This window comes from Phyllobates terribilis, unplaced genomic scaffold (assembly GCF_046119375.1).
Source record: "Phyllobates terribilis strain yellow unplaced genomic scaffold, ASM4611937v1 Scaffold_3__8_contigs__length_932513732, whole genome shotgun sequence".
NCBI classification, from domain to species: Eukaryota; Metazoa; Chordata; class Amphibia; order Anura; family Dendrobatidae; genus Phyllobates; species Phyllobates terribilis.
This window is the reverse complement of record NW_027362763.1, coordinates 158023310-158045915: the sequence shown is the minus strand read 5'-3', so window position 1 is coordinate 158045915 and position 22606 is coordinate 158023310. Positions and strand designations below refer to the sequence as shown.

Genomic DNA, 22606 nt, shown 5'->3' with positions numbered 1-22606 from the left:
ATTTATATCATAATACATTTTGTAGTTTGTAAAATGAGTGAAGATATGCTGCCCTTGTCGGCACATAGCGAATCAAGTGTATTGTCCAACTACTGCTCAAATAGTAGGGTGGCGGGACAACTCCTGCAAAGAGGCCTACCGGGGGATTTACCTGTTCCCCTGTGGGCCAGTCTGAACCTAAATCGAGTCTGTCAATAGGATTTCATCCCCCACACTATGCTTACATACATGCAGCTTTTGATAAGTCCAGCAATACCTTTACATGGCCAGTCCGTCCCGCAGTTACTGAGAAATCAGCTTTTCAATTGATATGCAAATGAGGCTGAAGGTCTGAAGACTCTGTCATTCCAGCTCTATTCCGTGACCAGCGTCGCCCCCTCCTGCTTGACTAACAGCCTCTATGCTGATGTCAGGCACATGAGTCATTTGTCAAGCAGGAGGAAACAGTGCTGGGTGGGGAATAGAGCTGGAGTGACAGAGGCTTCAGATCTATAAACAGATCTTCTTCCTCATTTGCATATCAATTCAAACACTGATTTCTCAGTAAAAGAGAAACAGACTGGAATGTGAAAGGTATAGCTGGACTTGTCTTTGAAAGAGCTACATGAATATATTAATAGCTTGGGATGTGCAATCCTGCTTACAGATTCCCTTTACCTTCACTAAATTGCCAATATACACAGGCAGCATGCTATTGTTAAAATAAATATTGCATTTGTATGTTGAAGGGTAAGCCTTTTTGTGTACTTATCCAAATACATGAAAAAAAATAATAGGTTGATATTTAATAATCGTTTGTAAATTACCTGAGCATTTGAAGTACTGTCTGCTTGTCTGGTGGACCGAGCTGAATAAGGAAAGTGATGGTGAGTCCGTGTAGGAGGTCTAAAATGGAAACAGAGAAAATGATTTGGTTACAAACATTCACTGATAGAAGGCGTTGTCTATTACAGTAAAATAATATTTTATATTGGATTAGAAAAACATGGCCCTTTTCTTTAAATTACACTTTCGCATCTCTTCATAGGTTGTGTGTGATCTACTGAATTTTGTAAAGCTGAGCTGTAATACCCGACACCGCCTTTAGACTAAGGTGGTGCAGTATCTGAGACAAAGCAGACATGTTTTTATAATCCTAGACAACCCCTATTTCATAACATTCACATCAATCGACATATACTGATTAGTATTCACAATGCTGCTGAACAGCAGTGCATACAGACAGCAATGGGTACCATGTAAAAACACTATGTGAACCACTTACATTTTAATAGTCCATCGTAGTGCATCCCCTTTCATTTTTTAACAGTCCATCAGAAGCTAATTTTAAAGGGGTTTTCCAGGACCATTAGATTTTTTAACTATTGGCCTAACAATTAACAGGCAGCTAGTAACTAATTATCTGACTATCCTGCCTGTTCTACCTTGGACCGGCTCAGATTGATCATGGACCACTCCTGAGGGCGGTTCTATTGTTTCACGTCAACAAAGCAACTCTTCCTCTTCTGGGCTGTTTTGTCAATGGAGCGTAACTGCCGACGTCATGCTGATTAACAGCCGGCTTCCCACAGTTAGGAAGCAGGGAGTCAGCTGTCAATCAGTATGACATCGGCAGTCACGCCCCATCAACAGAGCAGAGGGAAAGAGCAGGAGGTGCTCTGTCAACATGACCATCAGTGGAGGCTGCAGAATCACCAGTAGGAGCGGTCCGTGACTACTCTTAGCCAGTTAGCAACTACCTGCCTGTTAATTCTTAGGCCCATAGTAAAAAAATAAAATAGTCCTGGACAACCTCTTTTAGGGATCAGTACCTCATGCTACGTACCGGGCCCTAGTACAGCTGCACATATGATTTATCAACCTCCGCAACTAATTCACCAAAGCCAGTTTGTGAAAGTTCCACTAAAATACTGATGTTACATCCAGTAGAAATTCACAGGCATTGGTAGAGATGTAAAAAAAGTCTTTTTGATTAACTCATAAAGGCACAAAAATTGACCTAAGAAGGGCCTGAGAAAGAGCCTTCAGGTCACCTGTATGCCCTGATGTATTTTAATTTACTTTTAGAGAAAACCTTTCAAAATAGTGAGGTGCTATAACTATTATTACATTCCCAGGCCACTACAGCGTGCAACGGCAGCCTGGTTCCTAGGAAATAATTGTCAGTCTGCAGATCAATAGCAACCAGTCTGTCTGAAATTACTAGTCATCAGCTGGATGTACAATACAAGTTATATTGTGGTACCGTGTTAGCCAGAATATTGGATGTAAATACTTTTATGTCCAAAAAATGACAAAAGTATACTCGGAGTGATACCTTTATTGGTTAACCAGAAAAAAAAATAGTTTTTCTGGTTAGCCAATAAAGGTATCACTCCGAGTATACTTTTGTCATTTTTAGGCATAAAAGTATTTAAGTCATCATATCAGCTCAAAATAAAATTACCACTGTTATGAGGACAGAGAAAGAGCAGAAAGGATAACCATTATTTGATTTCTATTCTGCATTTTTCACTAGTTTTCCACTTTGCAAGCTCAGTCTCTAAGCTTCTCTTCTCTCTGAGCTAGGGAGACAAGCTGCTATGATGTCTTCCAAACACAGCACACACAAAGAGATGAATTCCTGCTCACTTTTCTCTGTAGCAAATAGACAATAGCAACAGCAGCATGGAAGACATTACATGGTAATACTAAGCTATGTAGATGTGAATCCAGCAGGAAGTTAAATATTTTTTCTAGAAGCTGCAGCGTGATCTGCCCTTATCTGCTTGTCTCTCCCTGTGCTGATTGTTCCTCATTCTTTCTCCTGGTCCCCTTCACCACTAAGTTTAATAGTAGCTAGAACCTGATACTACAGTGAGCTGGCAGATCTCTTGAGCAAGATGGATTTGAGCTTTTTTCAGTGTAGATGGTGAGGTCAAGAAGCAGGGAAAGTGGTTGAGAAGAGGCTCACAAGTGGAAACAAAAACATATTTCTCTAATAAAATATGTTACAAAGTATCTTATAGTCACTTGTAGTATTGATTTATATAGAGTTTTTTGAAACAACAATGACCAATTAAACCCGATTTAAACATTATTGATATTTGACAATGATATACTCTGATGCGAGGCATGAATTGGGAAGTGTTTTATTCTAATTAAATGACTGAAAAAACTAAATATATACATTATGTAATAAGCCTAAATTCAAAAGCTACAAACATGGCAACTTTGGTTAATAAATTATTTTCTTTATGCTATCAATCATTAAGTTCCATCATATAACAAACCAAATTTGCATATTAATTTTTTTGCTTGGTAAAATAAAAATTAGCAGTGGCAATGGACGGGTTAATGTAAAAGAAAAGAAAACCCATGCCATGGCTAAGAATATAGGAGTCGCTAACAATAGTCTAAGCAACAACTAGCAGCGGCTGGCCGGGCTGTAGTACTACTAAATGCAGCCACAATTGGCTTTCTTGCCCTTTGCAAGCATATTAGTTGGAAAGAAATGGAGGATCTTATGGAATATATTGCAAATCACTCATTTGTTATGGCATGATGATGTTACCTCTGACAGCGACACTATGAGATGGTATTCTGCACAATAGAGTCTTCCCAAAAATAATAACTAAGAGGGATGATTTTTGGACTTTTTTATTTACAAAACATGAAAAGTTTGTCAGTACAATGTCTTATTAATTGGGATGCTGGTTACTACCAGATTAACATTCATTTTTACGGTCATTATGACATTACTAAGGCTTTGTTTGTGTCTAAGAGCCTAAAAGGGGTTTAATATAGTCCCATGACACTTCAGAGTGTTATACACAACTTTTCAGGGCAATTGGAGGCATGTAGTTTTGCGATTTGGGTGAATCAATTTGCTTCAAATCACATTTTCTGGAAATATTGGTCGAATATGGCAAATTCAAATTTAACTGATTCGATCATCTCTAAATCTGGAGTATTATCCAGTCCATTATGTGACTTTTTTGGATATGTTGATCACAGCGCCAAGTCAGTCATGCCAGTGGTCTACATGGTCCTGCTCTGGCCTTGTATCACTCTTTTCTACAGGCTTCTCAGAATGCTTTCTGCAGTGTTTAAAATAGACTAATTGGGTTCCATTTTTTTTCTGTTCATGAGAACTAGACAATTCTGAATGTATCATTCTGTAAATCAACATGTAATTACAGTAGCGTTGAATATAACATTATATATAATTAAGTTTAACTATTAATTGTAGCAGACAGATTAATGAAGAAGACTATTTTCCTATTCACTTCTAAACAATAATGAACTTGATGATAATTATGCCATACAAACCTATACACATAGTTGAACCTATCCTTTAGGTTTAGATCATTTTCACCAGTTTTGCAAATATAATACTTACAATCTTAGTCATCTTTACATCACAAAATCAGCTCATTGTTTGGACGCTTTATGAAGTGGAATTATTCAAATAGTTTTTTACTTGTTTTTAATTTTGATCAAACTCTAAATAGATTCTTCCAGGATGCATTGGGACTCTGCAGCATCAGATGGACTGTAACAGTATCCAGTGATTCAAGCAGAGCAGCAATTACAAGCTCTATAGCAAAGTACTTACAAGCACACACTCCTATCTTAGGCAAATGGTCACCTATGATAGACTTCAGTGGCCTAGTCAATAAGGAGTACAAAATAGAATTAAAAATCCCAACGTTCTTGAGAATGAGAGGATTTTTAAAAAGGGGTAACTTGTAAAATTGCTTCTTTTTACAAGTGCTTTGCAATTTTACGCATTTAACAAGATGAAAGCACCCCCTTTAGTGAAACCATCATGCTGCTGATAAAGCATCGGTGAAATGCAAGTCGAGAGTTTCATGGATGAGCCCTAACATGTTCCGATTACCATGTATTATTGTATCTTTAATTATTTATTACTTGGGACTTTAACCCTTTTACAACCCAAGGTGGTTTGCACGTTAATGACCAGGCCAATTTTTACAATTCTGACCACTGTCACTTTATGAGGTAATTACTCTGGAACACTTCAACGGATCCCCCTGATTCTGAGACTGTTTTTTCGTGACATATTGTACTTCATGATTGTAGTAAAATTTCTTTAATATCACTTGTGTTTATTTGTGAAAAAAACGGAAATTTGGTGAAAATTTTGAAAATTTTGCAATTTTCAAAATTTGAATTTTTATGCCCTTAAATCAGAGAGATATCTCACACAAAATAGTTAATAAATAACATTTCCCACATGTCTACTTTACATCAGCACAATTTTGGAACCAAAATTTTTTTTTGCTATGGAGCTATAAGGGTTAAAAGTTGACCAGCGATTTCTCATTTTTCCAACAAAATTTACAAAACCATTTTTCTAGGGACCACATCTTATTTGAAGTCACTTTGAGAGGTCTTTATGACAGAAAATACCCAAAAGTGATACCATTCTACAAACTGCACCCCTCAAGGTGCTCAAAACCACATTCAAGAACTTTATTAACCCTTCAGGTGCTTCACAGGAATTTTTGGAATGTGGAAGAAAAAAATGAAAATTTTACTTTTTTCACAAAAATGTTACTTTAGACCCAATTTTTTTTATTTTCACAGGGGTAACAGGAAAAAATAGACCCCAAAATTTGTTGTGCAATTTCCCCTGAGCATGCAGATACCCCATATGTGGGGAAAAAACACTGTTTGGGCGCACGGCAGGGCTCGGAAGGGAAGGAGCGCCATTTGAATTTTCGATTGGAAAATTTGCTTGAATAATTAGCGGATGCCATTTTGTGTTTGGAGAGCCCCTGATGTGCCTAAACAGTGGAAACCCCCACAAGTGACCCCATTTTGGAAACTAGACCCCCCTGGGAACTTATCTAGATGGGTGGTGAGCATTTTGAACCCCCAGGTGCTTCACAAATTAATCCGTAAAAATGAAAAAGTATTTTTTTTCCAGTTTTTCATTTTTACAAATCAATTTGTGAAGTACCTGGGGGTTCCAAGTGCTCACTATGCATCTAGATAGGTGCCTTGAGGGGTCTAGTTGCCAAAATGGGGTCACTTGTGGGGGAGCTCCAATGTTTAGGCACACAGGGGCTCTCCAAACGCGACATGGTTCCAATTTGTTAGCGGACACCATGTCACGTTTGGAGAGCCCCTGTGTGCCTAAACATTGGAGCTCCCCCACAAGTGACCCCATTTTGGAAACTAGATCCCTCAAGGCACCTATCTAGATGCATAGTGAGCACTTGGAACCCCCAGGTGCTTCACAAATTGATTCGTAAAAATTAAAAAGTGGGAAAAAAACCCACTTTATTAATGGGGTCATGGCAACACCCGGGAAGTCGCGGCAGACAGCGCTGGAGGCCGGAAGAGGAAGTGAGTATACCGATCACCTCCCCTTGCCACCGCAATGCTGCGATCGACTTCGATCGCAGCATTGCAGGGTTTAATGTGCCCGGAGCGGTGCGGGACCGCTCCCTGCACATAGTACCGGGTGTCAGCTGTGACAATCAGCTGACACGCGGCGGCGATCGCACCCGCACAGCCTGAGTGCGCGCGTGATCGCGAGCACGTACTAATACGGGTCAAGCTCTTAAAGCCCAGGGCACTGACGCGTATTAATACGTCATGGGCTGTAAAGGGGTTAATAGTGTTGGCCCCTTAATCCTTGTTTCTATATCTTTTTTATATTTTTTGATTATCAGTGTGCCTGTTTAACTTGTGATTGCACCTTCCTCTACCTATATCACTCATATTTTTGGAATTAACCATCATTTGTACTTATTTATCAAGGTGCACACACTTTTTCCACAGTTACTACTTTGCATTGTCCTTATTACTAGGGTGATTTTTTTACACTTTTGTGGCTCACCCACTTTTCATGTCTTTGTTTGTTATGCTGGATATTTATTTCTTTTCCCATTTTTAAATAATAAATTATAAAGATTTACATATTTTATACAGTGGCATATAAAAGTTTGGGCACCCCTGGTCAAGATTACTGTTATTGCGAACAGTTAAGCAAGTTGAAGATGAGATGACCTCTAAAAGGCCTAAAGTTATAAATTACACATTTCCTTTGTATTTTAGGCAAAAAACTATATATATATTTTCATCTTTTACATTTTAAAAGTTATAAAACAGAAAATGGGCGGATGCAAAAGTTTGGTCACCCTGTATGGTTAGTGTCTAGTAGCACCCGCTTTTGACAGTATCACAGTTTGTAAACACTTTTTGTAGCCAGCCAAGAGTTTTTGAGTTCTTATTTGAGGGATTTGCATCCATTCTTCCTTGGAAAATTCTTCCAGTTCTGTGAGATCGCTGGGTCGTCTTGCATGCACGGCTATTTTGTTGTCTAGCCACAGATTTTCAATGATGTTCACATCAAGGGACTGTGAGGGCCATTGTAAAACCTTCAGCTTGCGCCCATTGAGGTCTATTGGGGATTTTAACGTGTGTATAGGATCATTATCCATTTGCAGAAGCCATCCTCGTTTCAACGTCAGCTTTTTTACAGATGGTGTTATGTTTGCATCAAGAATTTGTTGAAATTTCATTGAATCCATTCTTCTCTCTACCTGTGAAATGTTCCCCGTGCCATTGGCTGCAACACAACCTCAAAGCATGATTGATCCACCCCCATGCTTAACAATTGGTTAGATGTTCTTTTCATGAAATTCTGTGCCCTTTTCTCTCCACATATACCTTTTATCATTGTGAAAAGAGTTCTATTTTAACCTCACCTGTCCACAGGACCTGTTTCCAAAATTCATCAGGCTTGATTAGATGTTCTTTTGCATACTTCTGATGCTGAATTTTATGATGAGGACACAGGAGAGATTTTCTTCTGATGATGACTCATCCATGAAGGCCATATTTGTGCAGGTGTCTGTAAACAGTAGAACATTGTATCACAACCCCAGAGTCGGCTAAATCTTCCTCAATGTCTTTAGCAGTCAAGTGGTGGTTCTGATTTGCCTCTCTAGCAATCTAGCAGCTCTCACAGAAATTTTGCTTGGTCTTCCAGACTTTATCTTGACTGCAACTATTCCTGTTAACTACCATTTCTTAATTACATTTTGAACGGAGGAAAGGAAATCTTGAAAACGCTTTGCTATCTTCCTATAGCCTTCTCCTGCTTTGTGGGCCTCCACCATTTTCATTTTCAGACTGCCAAATAGCTGCTTAGAAGAACCCATGGCTGCTGTTTTTTAGAGGAGGCTGAGTTTTTAGAAAGCTGGGAAATTTGCATCACCTGGCCTTTCCTAACGATGAACAAGCCATAACCCTAACAGGCTAATTAAGGTCTGAAACCTTAGTCAAAGTTATCTGAGCACACAAATCTCCAAATATTTGCATCGGCCCATTTTCCGTTTTGTAATTTTTAAAATGTAAAAAATTACAATAATTTTTTTTTTGCCTACAATATAAAGGAAATGTGTCACCTTTAACTTGAGGCCTTTTAGAGATCATTTAATCTTCAACTTGCTTAACTGTTCACAATAACAGTAATTTTTACCAGGGGTGCCCAAACTTTTACATTCCACTGTATTTAATTTTATCCCTGTACATTCTTTCTCTTTTGGTTTTTGTGTCCTTTAAGAGTATGTGGGACACTTTCCCCGATCAGGGCTACAACCTCTTGTTTTGCTTACTGCAGTCTGTGCACTGTAGTGTTGAGCCACCCCCATAGTGTTCGAGTTCGGTTCGGTTCGTCGAACACCCGTGTGTTCGCCGAACTGCTCGTCGAACTGTTCGTCGAACACCTTCGAACACCGTTAAAACCAATGGCAGGCAAACAAAAACACATAGAAACACATAGAAAACACCTTCAAAGGTGTCCAAAAGCTGACAAACTGCTCAGAAGACACAACTAACACATGGAAAAGTGGCAAGTACATATAGTCATGCGAAAAGAAAAGAGGTGGAGGAGTAAAAGGAGGGGGAGACACAGATATAGGCATGTCATGCCCTTCTAAAATCCAAAAAGTGAGAAGCCGACACGTTCAGTCCGCTCCTGCCTGTGCCACCTCCGCGTCGCCGGGTTTGTGCCAGAGCCGCGGTGAACCCTGACGGCCAGCCCCCCTCTCCCAATACTGGTGCCTGTCCGCTGGTGGGTCGAGCGAGCCCCCCTGTGGTGGAGGCAGCTCTAAGCTTTTTAATTTAAATTGTCTCTCTAATTTGAATGAATACACTTTAAATCCATTTACAAGGATCTATTGGAGGGCAAGTCTCATGCCAGCAGCCGCGTAATTCCAGCTACAGTAGCGTCCACTAAAGCTGCTGCAGTTAAAAAGCTTTTATAAGGATCGAGCTCGGCTGTCCACCGCAAGGCATCCTACTGCCAGTCCCAGCCCCTATGCCTTGGGGTGCCTCCTGATGCTCTTCACTGAGTATCCCGTGGTCCCGAAGCATTTCCTTTGAAAAAATTAAGTGTCCAAACTACAGGTGGTGTAGCTTGCTTAACAGCCGGGATAATCCGCTGACTAGCAGACACTGCTACTAGGCACAAAGTATTTCCTGGGCTAGATGCAGTTAAAAATTTGTAATTAGATACTCTCGTTGGATGCTGAGAAAGCATTCCATAGAGTCTCCTGGCACGCCATATATGATTCTCTTAAAAAGCTTGGGGTAGGGGTCTAGGGGACCCTTTTATAGCCAAAATCACGGCCCTGTATCGCAATACGTCACCTAGGCTGACGATAAATGGAACTGTAGCACCCTGAGGGCTCGGTTGCTACAGAAGTATTGCACCTCACCCAGAGGTGTGATATCTCACTCTCAGGTAAGGATGTAGTGTGGATCAGGACCCGACACCTGCATGCATTACACCACATTGCCGTGGGGCAGGGCGACCAATATGCCCCTGAGATGGGCACGACAGTCCCTGTCCCTGGCTGGAGTGGGGGGAGGGAACACTGAGGAAGGGGAACCCTGTAGTGCAGGAGCAGGGAGGAAGCAGTTCCTGGGTGCATTGAGTAGGGAGTATAAAAGGTGGGCACCATCTAAGTTCAGTGCAGAGAAGTCTGAGCAGAAGTGGCAGGGAGCAGGGGCTCTGCATGAGCTCTGCTCCGGAGGCGGGCCTAGTAACAGAGGCCCAGGCCTGGAAGAGGGAGAAGGAAGGAAGAGGAGCGGAGAAGGCTCCAGGAACGAGGAACGAAGGGATCCCAGGGGTGCGGACGGGCGAGTCGCCACCGCACGCCCGAATCCACCTGCGTGGAGGGGTCAGGCCAAAGGGGGAGACCGGTCCCCGAAACTAGTGGAGGCAGGAAACGACCCTCAGCTAGAAACCGGAGGCTGTGACATTTTATGTGGCGCAGCCCCTCGCTACACCCGCTAGGAAGGCACCACATAGGGTCAGGGAAACTGGCGCCAAGTTTACCAAGAGGAGGCCCGAGGCAGCCGGACAGAAGGGTTGGTAAGAAAGGCCAGACAAAGGACACACAAAGGGGGTCCTGTGAAGCGCTCCAAAGTTATCTGGGAGTTGTCTGAGCCCCTCACCTGGTGAGCACAGTACGACGTGGGCAGCCGTTACCTGCAAACGTGGTCTGGATAATAAGAACTGTGAGTAAAGGCCCTGGACTGCATCACTGACTCCGTGTCGTTACTGCTGCTGCCCTGCACCATCATCCCCATCCTCCGCATACACTGCCCTGAGGCTATACTCCTCCCGTGGGGAGTTATGATACGCTCTGCTGCACCCACAACACCAGCCTCAGCGGTCTGCCCTGGAGCGGCGGTTCACTCTGACCGCAATACACGGGTGGCGTAGTCGGACATTTAAACATCAAAACCACATAAATAGTTCCGCCACTGGTTTGACCGCCCTGAGCCACGGAACCGGGTCACCGCCACGGAGACTACAACCACCAGCATCCACCAAAAAGGGTCCGGCTCCGGGTGTCCCAAGGCCCAGGGGGCGCGTCAGAACATTTTCATCACCTTTCACAATCACCAATGGGACAAGGCAGGGATGTTCTCTGTCCCCTCTCTTATACATCCTAGTGACGGAGCACCTGCTCTCATCAATTCGCCATAACCCCAATATTAGGTGGATTGAGGTGGGAGGCACCGAGTACAATTGCTCTCTATTTGCTGATGATGTCCTAGTATATATCACTCAATCACATATATCCATCCATGCTGTTATGGCTGAAATAGATCACTTTGTTACATGGTCAAATTTTAAAATCAATGCAGCGAAGTCTGAGGCCCTCGATGTCTCCCTCCCCAAATCCATATAGGATTCCATCCAGTCCAATTTCCCTTTGCCTGGCCCTCACAGGGTATCAAATACTTAGGAATTCCTATTCATAGAGACCTCTCCCATCTATGTTATCTTAATTTTGGGCCCTTTATTGAACAACTCCATACAGACCACGGTTGGCAAGTTAGAACTGTAAGATTCACTACGTGAACCACTGGTGTTTTGTGGAAAAGCACATGTACACTGTGTTCCAAATTATTATGCAGAAGTGTTTAGGAGTGATAAGGGAAGAATTTGTTTGTTTGTCAGTTAAACTCATTGATGGTGATGTGTGTCAGGGCTCTTTATATCACTGTAAGCAATTGCAGACACCTGTGCTAATTAGTTTGGCAGGTGTGTCCAATGAAAGGCAAGACTACTTAAGAAGGCTGTCTCACATTATTAAGCAGCCTACATTTTCTGCAAAAATGGGAAAGAAAAAGGATGTGTCGGCTGCTGAGAAGCAACAAATTGTGGAGTGTTTAGGTCAAGGCATGACTACAATCAACATTGTGCGATGATCAGGATGAAGTGTCTTGGCAATCAAGAAGTATGTAGCTGATTCACAGTACACACGTGTGCGTGCTGATAAGGGCAAATTGAGGACTCTTTCCTACAGGCAATTACGTCAGGTTGAAAAAGCAGCGGCAAAAAAGCCTTGTCATAGCAGCAGACAAGTTTTTGAAGCTGCTGGTGCCTCCAACGTCCCCCGAACAACAAGATGCAGGGTCCTTCAGAGGTTTGCAGCTGTGCATACGCCATCCTGTCGACCTCCTCTATCCACTTCACACAAGCCGAAACGGCTCCAGTGGGCCAAACATTACATGAAGACTGATTTCAAAACTGTTTTGTTCACGGATGAGTGCCGTGCAGCGCTCGATGGTCCAGATGGATGGAGTGGAGGATGGCTGGTTGATGGACACCCCACGCAAACACGGCTACAGCGCCAACAAGGAGGAGGTGGAGTAATGTTTTGGGTTGGAATCATGGGGAGAGAGATTGTCGGCCCCTTTAGGATCCCTGAAGGCGCTAAAGATGAACTCCATAATGTATGTGGATTTTCTCAAACAGCACTTCCTGCCATGGTTCAAGAAGAAGAACCGTGTGTTTCACAGCAAGATCATTTTTTTGCATAATAATGCACCATCTCATGCTGCACATAAAACATCTGCATCTCTGGCTGATATGGGCATAAAAGGGGACAAACTTATGGTGTGACCCCCATGCTCCCCTGACCTCTACCCCATTCAGAACTTTTGGAGCATCATTAAAAGGAGTGTCTATGATGGCGGGAGGCAGTTCACATCTAAGCAACAGCTCTGGGAGGGTATTCTGTCCTCATGCAAAACAATTGAAGCAGAAACCATCCAAAACCTGACAAATTCAATGGACGAGAGAGTTCAGAAGCTCCTTTCGAACAAGGGGTCCTATGTGAAAATGTAACATCACCTAGAATAAAGTTTTGAGTTGAAAACTGTTTGATTTCAGTTTCTAACAACCTGCTAATGCTTATAATTTCAAAAATGACCATTTTTTTGGTCTTTATTAAAATGAAAAGGTTGATCGAAAAGTTTGGGGGATCTAAGAGTGTGGCAACCCAGTAGTCATGATTACTTCGAATTCTGACAATATGAGGGTCATGCTGCAGGTAGTGCAGCAAGAAGGCACTTATGTGTCTTGCGCATCTCGGAGCCCCAAAATTATTTTCCGGGCTAGATGCAGCTAAAAATTATTATTAATTTTAAATCTGGTGAAGCTTTAGTATAGATGGCCTAATAGGATCAGTGCTGCACACTGCTACAGAGCCCAAATTATTTTCCAGTCAAGATACAGATAAACATGATTAGTAATTTTAAATCTGGTGGAGCTTATTATAGATGGCCTAATAGAATCAGTGCTGCACACTGCTACAAAGCCCAAATTATTTTCCAGCCAAGATACAGATAAACATGATTAGTAATTTGAAAGCTTAAAACGGTTGGTAGGGTGATTTTAACCAATCATCAAGCTTTTACTCTCCCCAGGATGACACAGGGGTAGAAAAGTCGTTTCGGATCCATGATTTGTTCATCTTTATGAACGTGAGTCTGTCTACATTATCAGTGGAGAGCCGCGTGCGCTTATCTGTCAGCACACCACCAGCAGCGCTGAACACACGTTCAGACAGAACGCTGGCTGCGGGGCATGACAAGATCTCCAAGGCGTAAGTGGCTAGCTCCGGCCATTTATCCAGATTGGAAGCCCAAAAAGAGCAAGGGTCCAGTGACACAGTCGTGGCTTCAATGTTTACTTGGAGATACTCCTGTACCATCGTCTCTAGGCGTTGACTATGTGTCAGACTTCTTGTCTCCTGTGGCCTTGCAAAGGATGGGCTAAAAAAGTGGTGAAATGATTCCGCAAAATTGATGTTACCAGCAGATACTGTGGTTCTGTTACGGTTTGAGTGCTGAATAGTGTTGAGCCACCCCCGTAGTGTTCGAGTTCGGTTCGGTTCGTCGAACACCCGTGTGTTCGCCGAACTGTTCGTCGAACTGTTCGTCGAACACCTTCGAACACCGTTAAAACCAATGGCAGGCAAACAAAAACACATAGAAACACATAGAAAACACCTTCAAAGGTGTCCAAAAGCTGACAAACTGCTCAGAAGACATAACTAACACATGGAAAAGTGACAAGTACATATAGTCATGCGAAAATAAAAGAGGTGGAGGAGTAAAAGGAGGGGGAGACACAGATATAGGCATGTCATGCCCTTCTAAAATCCAAAAAGTGAGAAGCCGACACGGCCAGTCCGTTCCTGCCCGTGCCACCTCCGTGTCGCCGGGTTTGTGCCAGAGCCGCGGTGGACCCTGACGGCCAGCCCCCCTCTCCTAATACTGGTGCCTGTCCGCTGGTGGGTCGAGCCCCCCGCGGTGGGGGGGGAGTAACATCTGCAGAAGAAAGACCATCTTCCAGCCAAACTAACATGTCGACTTCTTTTCGTGGACAATGTGATACGATCCCTTTGTTACGGACACGCCCATCGCTACAAATTCCAGATGAGGCACAAAAACAGCAGGTGCTTCAGCGGATATCAAGTGCTCCTTCAAGTGGGCTCTCCTCCACCTCAACTTCAACATCACAAATACTCCAGTCCTCAGAGGTGTCACCCCAATCGCACTTGCTTCCTCACAGCTCCCAAGTCTCCAGCTGCCCGTCTGAGTATGGGGTAACACAGATGGTTGAGTCTGCACAGCTGTTTACTCATACTATAGCCTTGGAAATGGAGGTCTGCTCCAGAGCTTCTGTTAATCCAGACGAGGAAATGATCTGCACTGATGCCCAGAATCTTTATAAGTCGGATCCAGGACCAGATGAAGAAGGTTCTGAGCATAATGTAGACCCTCGTTCCCAAACTGTAACTCCTGTTGGTGGAGACAATGATGAAGACGATGATGAGACTCAAATACCTGATTGGAGCGACAACTTGACTTTTCGGTCAGGACAGGAAGAGGTTGGCTTTGAGGACGACGGGTGTGATAACACACAGGGTGATGATGACAAGGTTGGAGATCCCACTTACTGTCAACCCACAGTCAGCCAGTTGATGAGGTCACCCGGGCCTTTGCCTGGCCTTTGGGATGTCGCGGTGGTCGGCTCCCTGGCCCGTACCCTGGTGTCATTCTTTAAAAGGGTGGATAATTGTTAATTTTATAAGAGTTTGTGACACCACCTGTGGTATCTGGTGAGAAGCACCAGCGCTGCAGCAGTCCACTGAGGCCCGTGATAAGGCAGCTCGATGGTATAGCTCCCCACAGGTGGAGCTAAGTCTCAGGGCAGCGTATGCAGGGGGAATGCAGGACAGGCGAGACCCAGCTGGGTCAGAGCAAGAACGGAAACGGACACGGTAGTCACTTCAGTACCTTTTACTGGAGGAAATTCAGGCACATCCTGGAGCACTGTAGGGTGAAGGGTGCATATCAGGATCCTCCCCAATGAGCGGGTGTAGGGCCTCCTGTTTCTTGCCTCTGCGCAGTAAGTTTCTGACCTGCCTGGAGCTAGGCCTAACTTTGTCTCTGTCCTGCGCTGGCTGACCTTGTGGTAGGGCCTTCTCTTGAAGTTCACGCTCCCAGTATGCGGGGCCTAAGCGTCTCCTGGCTCTGTTACGTATCAGCACCTTAGCGATCCTGGGACTTGTAGTTCTCCAGGGATTCCGGTTATGCCTTACTGGGTCATAGAGATCCCGGTAAGCTCGGATCCGGTGTCCGGTAAATGCTTCGGGGTGAGCTGGTTAAGCTCCTCTGCCCCTTATGTACTAACTCGCCACTAGCCTTCGGCCTACTCGGGCCCTCAATAGGCTATACACACTAACGGCAGCTTGCCGCGCTTCACCGATCTTATGACGCCGGCACACCTTAAGCTCTATCTGGGCTCCCTGAATCTAGCTAGCAGGAGCCTCGTGCTCCACTGCTGAACTATTAACTGAGTTCTCTAGACTAGACTGAGCTCCACTGCAGACTGACCTCTCTTAGGCTTCTCTACTGCAGGAATTCTTCAGAGGAACTGAACTGCCTAGCTCCACCTTCCCTATTTATATCCCTAACGGGCTCCCTCTGCTGGTCTGAGGTGGAAGGTGGAGATGTGTGAATGTTTATGGGGGCCTCTTGTGGAGGATTCCATCAATACACTCTTCTAGGATCTGTGATACCAAGCGCAGCGGGGCGTCACAGATGCTATTGACGACGAGGTTAGGTTGCGCCTTCCTGGACAGAGACGGAGTACTGGAAGCACGTCAACAACTGCATCCTCAACCACAACTCCGCCTCTGACCACAAGTCGTAGTGGCTCTTCAGGTCGCATGGGCTCTAAGCCTTGCATAGCCTGGGCATTTATTCAGATCGATAAGGATGACCCAACTCGTGTTATCTGTAATATTTGTCACCAAAAGCTAAGTAGAGGCCAAAAAATCCATAGTTTGAGTACTTCATGCATGAACCGGCACATGGATATGAAGCATAAGTTGCAGTGGGAAGCTCACTGTGCTACAATGCGGCCTAGCAGGCTGGGCCAACCACCGTCTGCCCCATCTTGTGCATCCGCGGCCTCTTCATCCTCTGTGACTGGGGGGACAGCAGTCACACATGTTTTTGGACGCAGACCTGCCACCTCTTTACCTGCAACAGCCAGTGTGATTGGCAGGTCGTCAGTTCATTGGGAAGTGGAAACACCTGCTGGTGTTGAGAGCTCTCTGACATCGAGAGCACCACCTTTGGATCAAGGCAACCTAACATGTCCGCCTGCATCTTCCTCACAGACCGGCAGTTTGCCAGGGACACCCTACTCAACCCCGTCAAAGCACAACAGCCAGCCCTCGGTCCCTCAGATGTGGACAAGTAAAAGACCATTTCCTCCTAGCCATGAGAAAGCTAAGAGGTTGAATTTCACCATCTGCAAGCTGTTGGCTACAGAAATGCTGCCTTTCCGCCTGGAGGACACAGTGGATTTTTGAGACCTTATGTCCGTCGCAGTGCCCCAGTACCAGATGCCCAGTCGGCACTACTTCTCAAAGAAAGGTGTGCCTGCGCTCCACCAGCATGTCGCACACAACATCACCGCTTCTTTGAGAAACTCTGTGTGTGACAGGGTGCATTTCACCACAGACACTTGGACGAGTAGGCATGGACAGGGGCGTTACATGTCGCTGACAGGGCACTGGGTAACTATGGTGACAGCAGGACAAGGGGCTGCTGTCCAAGTCTTGCCGTCCCCGCGAGTTGTACGTCAATCCTCTTTATCTAGAAGTTCCTCCACTGCTTCTGCCTCCTCAACCTCCTCTCGGTCCTCCACCTGCACCCAAAGCCTGTCTGGTAATGCCATCTGCTTTCTAACTGCGCACCTCCTTACTATGCTGGCAGCAGGGCTCAACGGCATCAGTGTTTACTTTGAAATGTCTGGGAAATGTGAGTCACACAGCTGAGGACTTGTGGTCAGCTCTGGAGACCCAGTTTCATGAATGGTTGTCTCCACTGGACCTGCAACCAGGGAAGGCCGTGTGCGACAATGCTGCAAACCTGGGTGCGGCCCTTCGCCGGGGCAATGTTACACACGTGCCTTATATGGCTCACGTGTTGAACCTGGTTGTCCATAAATTTTTAGCCCACTATCCCGGACTAGATGGCCTTCTGCAGAGAGCACGGTCGCTGTGTGCTCACTTCCGCCGTTCGCATCCCGCAGCTCAACGACTTACATCTCTACAGAAGTCGTTGGGCCTGCCAGTTCACCGGCTGAAATGCGATGTGCCGACACGGTGGAATTCAACTCTGCACATGTTGCAGCGACTGTGGCAGCACCGACAAGCCCTGGTGCAATAGTTTCTGACGTATAGCCTGGGCCAACGAGATCCAGAGGTGGGGCAAATCACACAGCAGGAGTGGTCTCAGATCAGGGACCTATGAAGTTGACGCGCCCCCTGGGCCGTGGGGTACCCGGAGCCGGGCCGGTGGACGCTGGGGGTTGTAGTCACTGTGGCGGTGACCCGGTCCATGACCCAGGGTGGTCAATCCAACGGTAATTTGTATATATGGATTTTATAATGTCCGACTACGCCACCTGTGGAGTGTGGCCAAAGGGGTCGCCGCTGCGGAACAGTCCTCTGAAGCTGGTGGTTTTGCTGCAATGGTATTATTACTCACCACAGGAAGAGTGTAGCTTCAGGGCAGTGTGGGTGGATGATGGTGGTTGTAGTGCAGGGAGTCAGTAATGAACACAGAGTCCGTGTGATGCAGTCCCAAGATCTTTACTCACAGTTGTTGCAGTCCAGATTACAGGTACCAGAGCTATCTTACCCGTCGTGCTGTGCGTACTCAGTGAGGAGCTCAGTCCACCCCCAGATAGCTCCGGAGTACTTAGCAGGACCCCCTTCTGTGTGTCCTTTCTCTGGCCTTCTCCCTGCACCTCACACCCAGTGACACTTCTATCCGGTATCCTCGGGCCTTGGCGGGCGACTTGTGTTCCGTCCCCTGGGTCCTATGTGGCTACCTTCTTAGTGAGACTGGTGTGGACTTTTGCCTGCAGTACATGAAATGCTGCAGCCTCCAGTTTCTAGTTGAGCCTTGCTGTTTCTCCTCTAGTTGAGGGACCGGTTCCCCTTATCTGGCCTGACTTCTCTACCTCCTGGTAGCAGCGGGAGTACAGGTGGCCTTCTGCACGGCCCGTAGCCCTAGGGTCCCTTCGGTTCCTGGAGCCTTCCTGCTCCCACTCCTCTCTTCTCTCCTTCAGTCCTGGGCCTCCCAGGCTAGGCCCGCCTCCGGAGCAGAGCTCATGCCGAGCCTCTGCTCCTGTCACTTTTCCTCCTCTGACTGGCTTGCTCTTTCTAAGATGGCTTCCTATTTATACTCTCCCTGTCATGTGCTCCCCTAAGCTGCTCCCCTAAGCACCCACTACATAGGATCCTCCCACCAGCTAGGGACCTGGGACTGTGCTCTCCCTTAGGAGCAATCTCGCCCTAACCCCACTGCGGGTATGTGTTGGATGCAGGTGTTAGGGTCCCGAGCCATACGCCTTCCTTACCTGAGGGTAAGATACCACACTTCTGGGTGAGATGCAGTAACTCTGTGGTGACTGCACCCTCAGGGGCGCCACACACCTTTCTGCACAGTTTTGAAATGGCGACGAAGATGTTTAGTGCTGACGACGATGCCATTATCAGCATAACTATTTCGGTGATTTACATGCTGGAGCACACATTAAATAGAATTCAGAGTCAGGTGGTCGGACAAGAGGAGGTGGAGGAAGTAGAGGAGGAGTCGTATGCGGAAGGGATAACATCTCCAAGGTCCAGACAGTTGGCAGCACCAAGGAGGCAGGCATGGGAGGGTGGGGGAGAGGGATTAAACAGGGCGCATGGTAGCAGCCAAACTGTTGAGGAAGGTGCAGGAGCCGAGGAAGAAGTGGAGGATGAACTGGCGATGGGCATGGAAGACTCATCAGATGAGGGAGACCTTGATCACATTTCTGTTGTGCGAGGTTGGGGGGAGAGGGCAGAGGAAAGAAGCATGATTCTTACCTCGCTACCAACACAACAAGGACTTGGTCCTCCTGGATGCGCAAGACACATGAGTGCCTTCTTGCTGCACTACCTGCAACATGACCCTCAGATTGCAGAATTCGAAGTAATCTCGACTACTGGGTTGCCACACTCTTAGATCCCCGGTACAAAAGTAAATTTGCCGAAATAATTCCTGCCATAAAAAGGGATAGACGCATGCAGGAGTATCTGCAGACGCTGTTGCAGAATCTTACATGTGCTTTTCCACAAAACACCAGTGGTGCACGAAGTGAATCTCACAGTTCTAACTTGCCAACCGCGGGACTGTCGAGTCTTCATCACTCAAACCGTAACAGTAACACAGTATCTGCTGGTAACAGCAATTTTGTGAAATCGTTTCACCACTTTTTTAGACCATCCTTTGCAAGGCCACAGGAGACAAGAAGTCTGACACATAGTCAATGCCTAGAGAGGATGGTGCAGGAGTATCTCCAAGTGAACATCGAAGCCATGACTGTGTCACTGGACCCTTGCTCATTTTGGTATTCCAATCTGGAAAAATGGCCGGAGCTCGCCACTCACGCCTTGGAGATCTTGTCATGCCCTGCAGCCAGTGTTCTCTCTGAACGTGTGTTCAGCGCTGCTGATGGTGTGCTGACAGATAAGCGCACGCGGCTGTCCACTGAGAATGTAGACAGACTCACGTTCATAAAGATGAACAAATCATGGATTCGCAAGGACTTTTCTAATCCTGTGTTATCCTTGGGAGGCTAAAAGCTTGAGGATTTGGTAATATCACCTCACCAACCGTTTTAAGCAACTGTGGGGCAATTGATGCCACTTAACCCTAGAACGCATGACCATAAAAATCTACACTTTCATATACCTGGGGCCTTTTAGGCCCGTGTGCAAATAACATTGAATAACTCAAACTCAAATGACAAACAACTATATACATGAAGAATACCTAGAGTTTCAAAATTCTAACTAAAGTAATCTTGCAGAAAATAGAAAACAATTAACAGGGCGGGACTGCGAGGCCCCAGGTATGCGTTCTAGGGTTAAGTGGTGTCTGTGCCACAATTTTGGGAAAAAATGGAAACTCTTTTTGGAGTCCCCTTGCTGTGTCTTACGTGACGTTGGCATCGTCAATTCCAGGTGGGTTGGGTCACTCCCCCCCCCTTTTAACTGTAAGAAACTACATACACTATGGCTTGGGGTAACACAGATGATTGAGTCTGAAGAGCTGTTTACTCAGAGGTCTGCTCCAAATCTTCAGTGTCTGCTAGTCAGCGTAGAATTTTTAACTGCATCTAGCCTAGGCAATACTTTGGGCATAGTAGCCCAGCTGCGAAGCAAGCTGCACCGCCTGTGTATCTAATAAGAATTTTTAAATGCATCTAGCCTAGGCAGACTGTGGGGACCCCCAACCAAACCCAGACGCTCAGCCCCCCTACCGCCCCCCTTTCCTTGACAATACAATAATGTAACTCTTACAACTGGATGGGTGAGGATCGGTCACAGCTTTATTAACTCTTTATACTCATTCCATTAGAAAGACATTTTATTTCTAAAATAATTCAGCTTGTTGCAGCATGCCCTGGGTCTCCACTCCGGCAACTTGGCCAACAAGTGTAACTCTCCAACATGTCCTTTCTATTTCCAGGCCACGGAGGATCCTGCGTACTCGTATGCAGGACTCTGACCCCCACCCATCACTCTTAACGCTTGTTCCACTCCGTCCTGGAGTCCTGACAGGAATATGTCCAGTTCAATATCCATTAAGTGAACACCGTCGGGCCGTATGAGGCCTGCTTTATCTCCTTCCAGTTGTCGGTGTCGTACCACTACACCGCCTCTGTCTCTTCTAAATTTTGCCATCCGAATATTTATTACCCGCCTTGTCCGTTCGATGGCCGTGATGTCTCGCGCACCTTGCCATACCGCTATCGGCACAATCTCTGACCATACTATAGCTAGTTTTGTGAAAAATTCTCTGAAGCGCTCAGTGTCTAGTTTCATTATTGCCATTAGTTATGCGCTCTTGTGATGACCTAGGTTGTTTCCCCCGGCCTGTATAACTAAGATGACCAGACATCTTGCCTCTCTCCCTACCTTGATTACCTCCATTAGTACCTGTGGCCATAGCAGGCCTCTAATACCTCTCCAGTTGAAATATGTGTTATGAAACTCTAATTTCCTCCCGCCTGGGCGGACTTTCGCCCTTTAATCTGCCCAATATATATACGAGTGGCCTATCACCCACACTGTTGGCTTAGCGTCACCTGTAAAAGAAACAAACCACGTTAGGATAACAAGTCCGGTCTTATGTATCTTGCCAAACACGTGGATCACCATCTCTCTATCCTCTGAACTTCCGTTTCTGACACTCCTGCTCTTGCTGCTTCTGTGGCCGCGCCTATGCGGAATGAGTGTGTCCCGTAATCTTTGGGGTGGTTCCCTGCCGATGTTATGCATTTATTAAATATAGCTTGGAACTGGTATCTTGACAATGGCGTCCCATCAATGTGTGATAGGAACAAATTACTTTGTGACCTGATGGTTAGATATGGTTTTACTATTGTTACCCGACTCAGTGTACCGTTTGTGGGTTGTAGAAGTACCCAAGTGCCCCTGCCCGCTGGAACCATTTTCGATTTGTGTATGCGTAGACGTATTGCATTATTGCCTATGACTACGTCCTGGTGTAATAAGCCTCCACTGGTGCTAATTTTGGATTGAGGGACTAATTCGCTTATGCATAGCGCCCCGAAGAAGGCGATCACAAATGCAGTAGACAGTAGTGTTGCTTCAAATTGTGAGTGTCATGTTAATGGTGTTAGGGATATGATGTGAGAAATCAGTTTTAGTGACACGGGACGGGACGTCTACACTCCTGACTTGGCTGACCCCTTTTCCACCCTTTTATGGATTGTCTGATGATGAATCTTTGTCACATCTCCCCAATTCAGTAGTTGGAAGTGAAATGCTACTCCGGTCAGACACCGCTGCGCTGACGCCCCTGATATGCCCCTCATCATTAGCTGGTGGAGAAATTCTATGGTGACTTGTGATCTGGCTTGTTCACATTGGTCAACCCGTCTGCCTGCTACTAGTCGTGTCCACTCTTCCCATGCCTTACCGTATGCTTGCCACGTCGACGGGGCAACTGACGCTCTGATTAATGGCATCAACTATTCGCCACTAGATCCCATAGGAAAGGTGGGCAACTGTTGTCCCGATGGGTGGGCATTGTGGAAGAGCTCTGTGAAAATCTGCCAATTGAATTGTCATAAAGCGTTAGCAGCAGCTTTAGACCCCTCAGCATAGTGGCTAGCGCGGACCCATACATT

The 22606-nt window shown here is 45.7% G+C and overlaps 1 protein-coding gene across 17 annotated transcripts in view; it reads right to left on the bottom strand.

The window, feature by feature from the left end:
- MYT1L (myelin transcription factor 1 like) overlaps nucleotides 1-22606 on the bottom strand; it is a 679346-nt gene that overhangs the window by 266681 nt on the left and 390059 nt on the right. For 16 of the 17 annotated variants that reach the window (XM_073674215.1, XM_073674210.1, XM_073674221.1 and 13 more), the window contains one exon: nucleotides 807-885. Coding sequence is in view for 2 of the 17 variants with exons in the window: in XM_073674225.1 (XP_073530326.1) it covers nucleotides 807-814 (8 nt within the window). In the remaining 15 variants the exon portion in view is untranslated. Of the gene's footprint in view, nucleotides 1-806; nucleotides 886-7724; nucleotides 7745-22606 lie in introns of those variants that run through there. The other variant, XM_073674218.1, reaches the window with a different exon arrangement.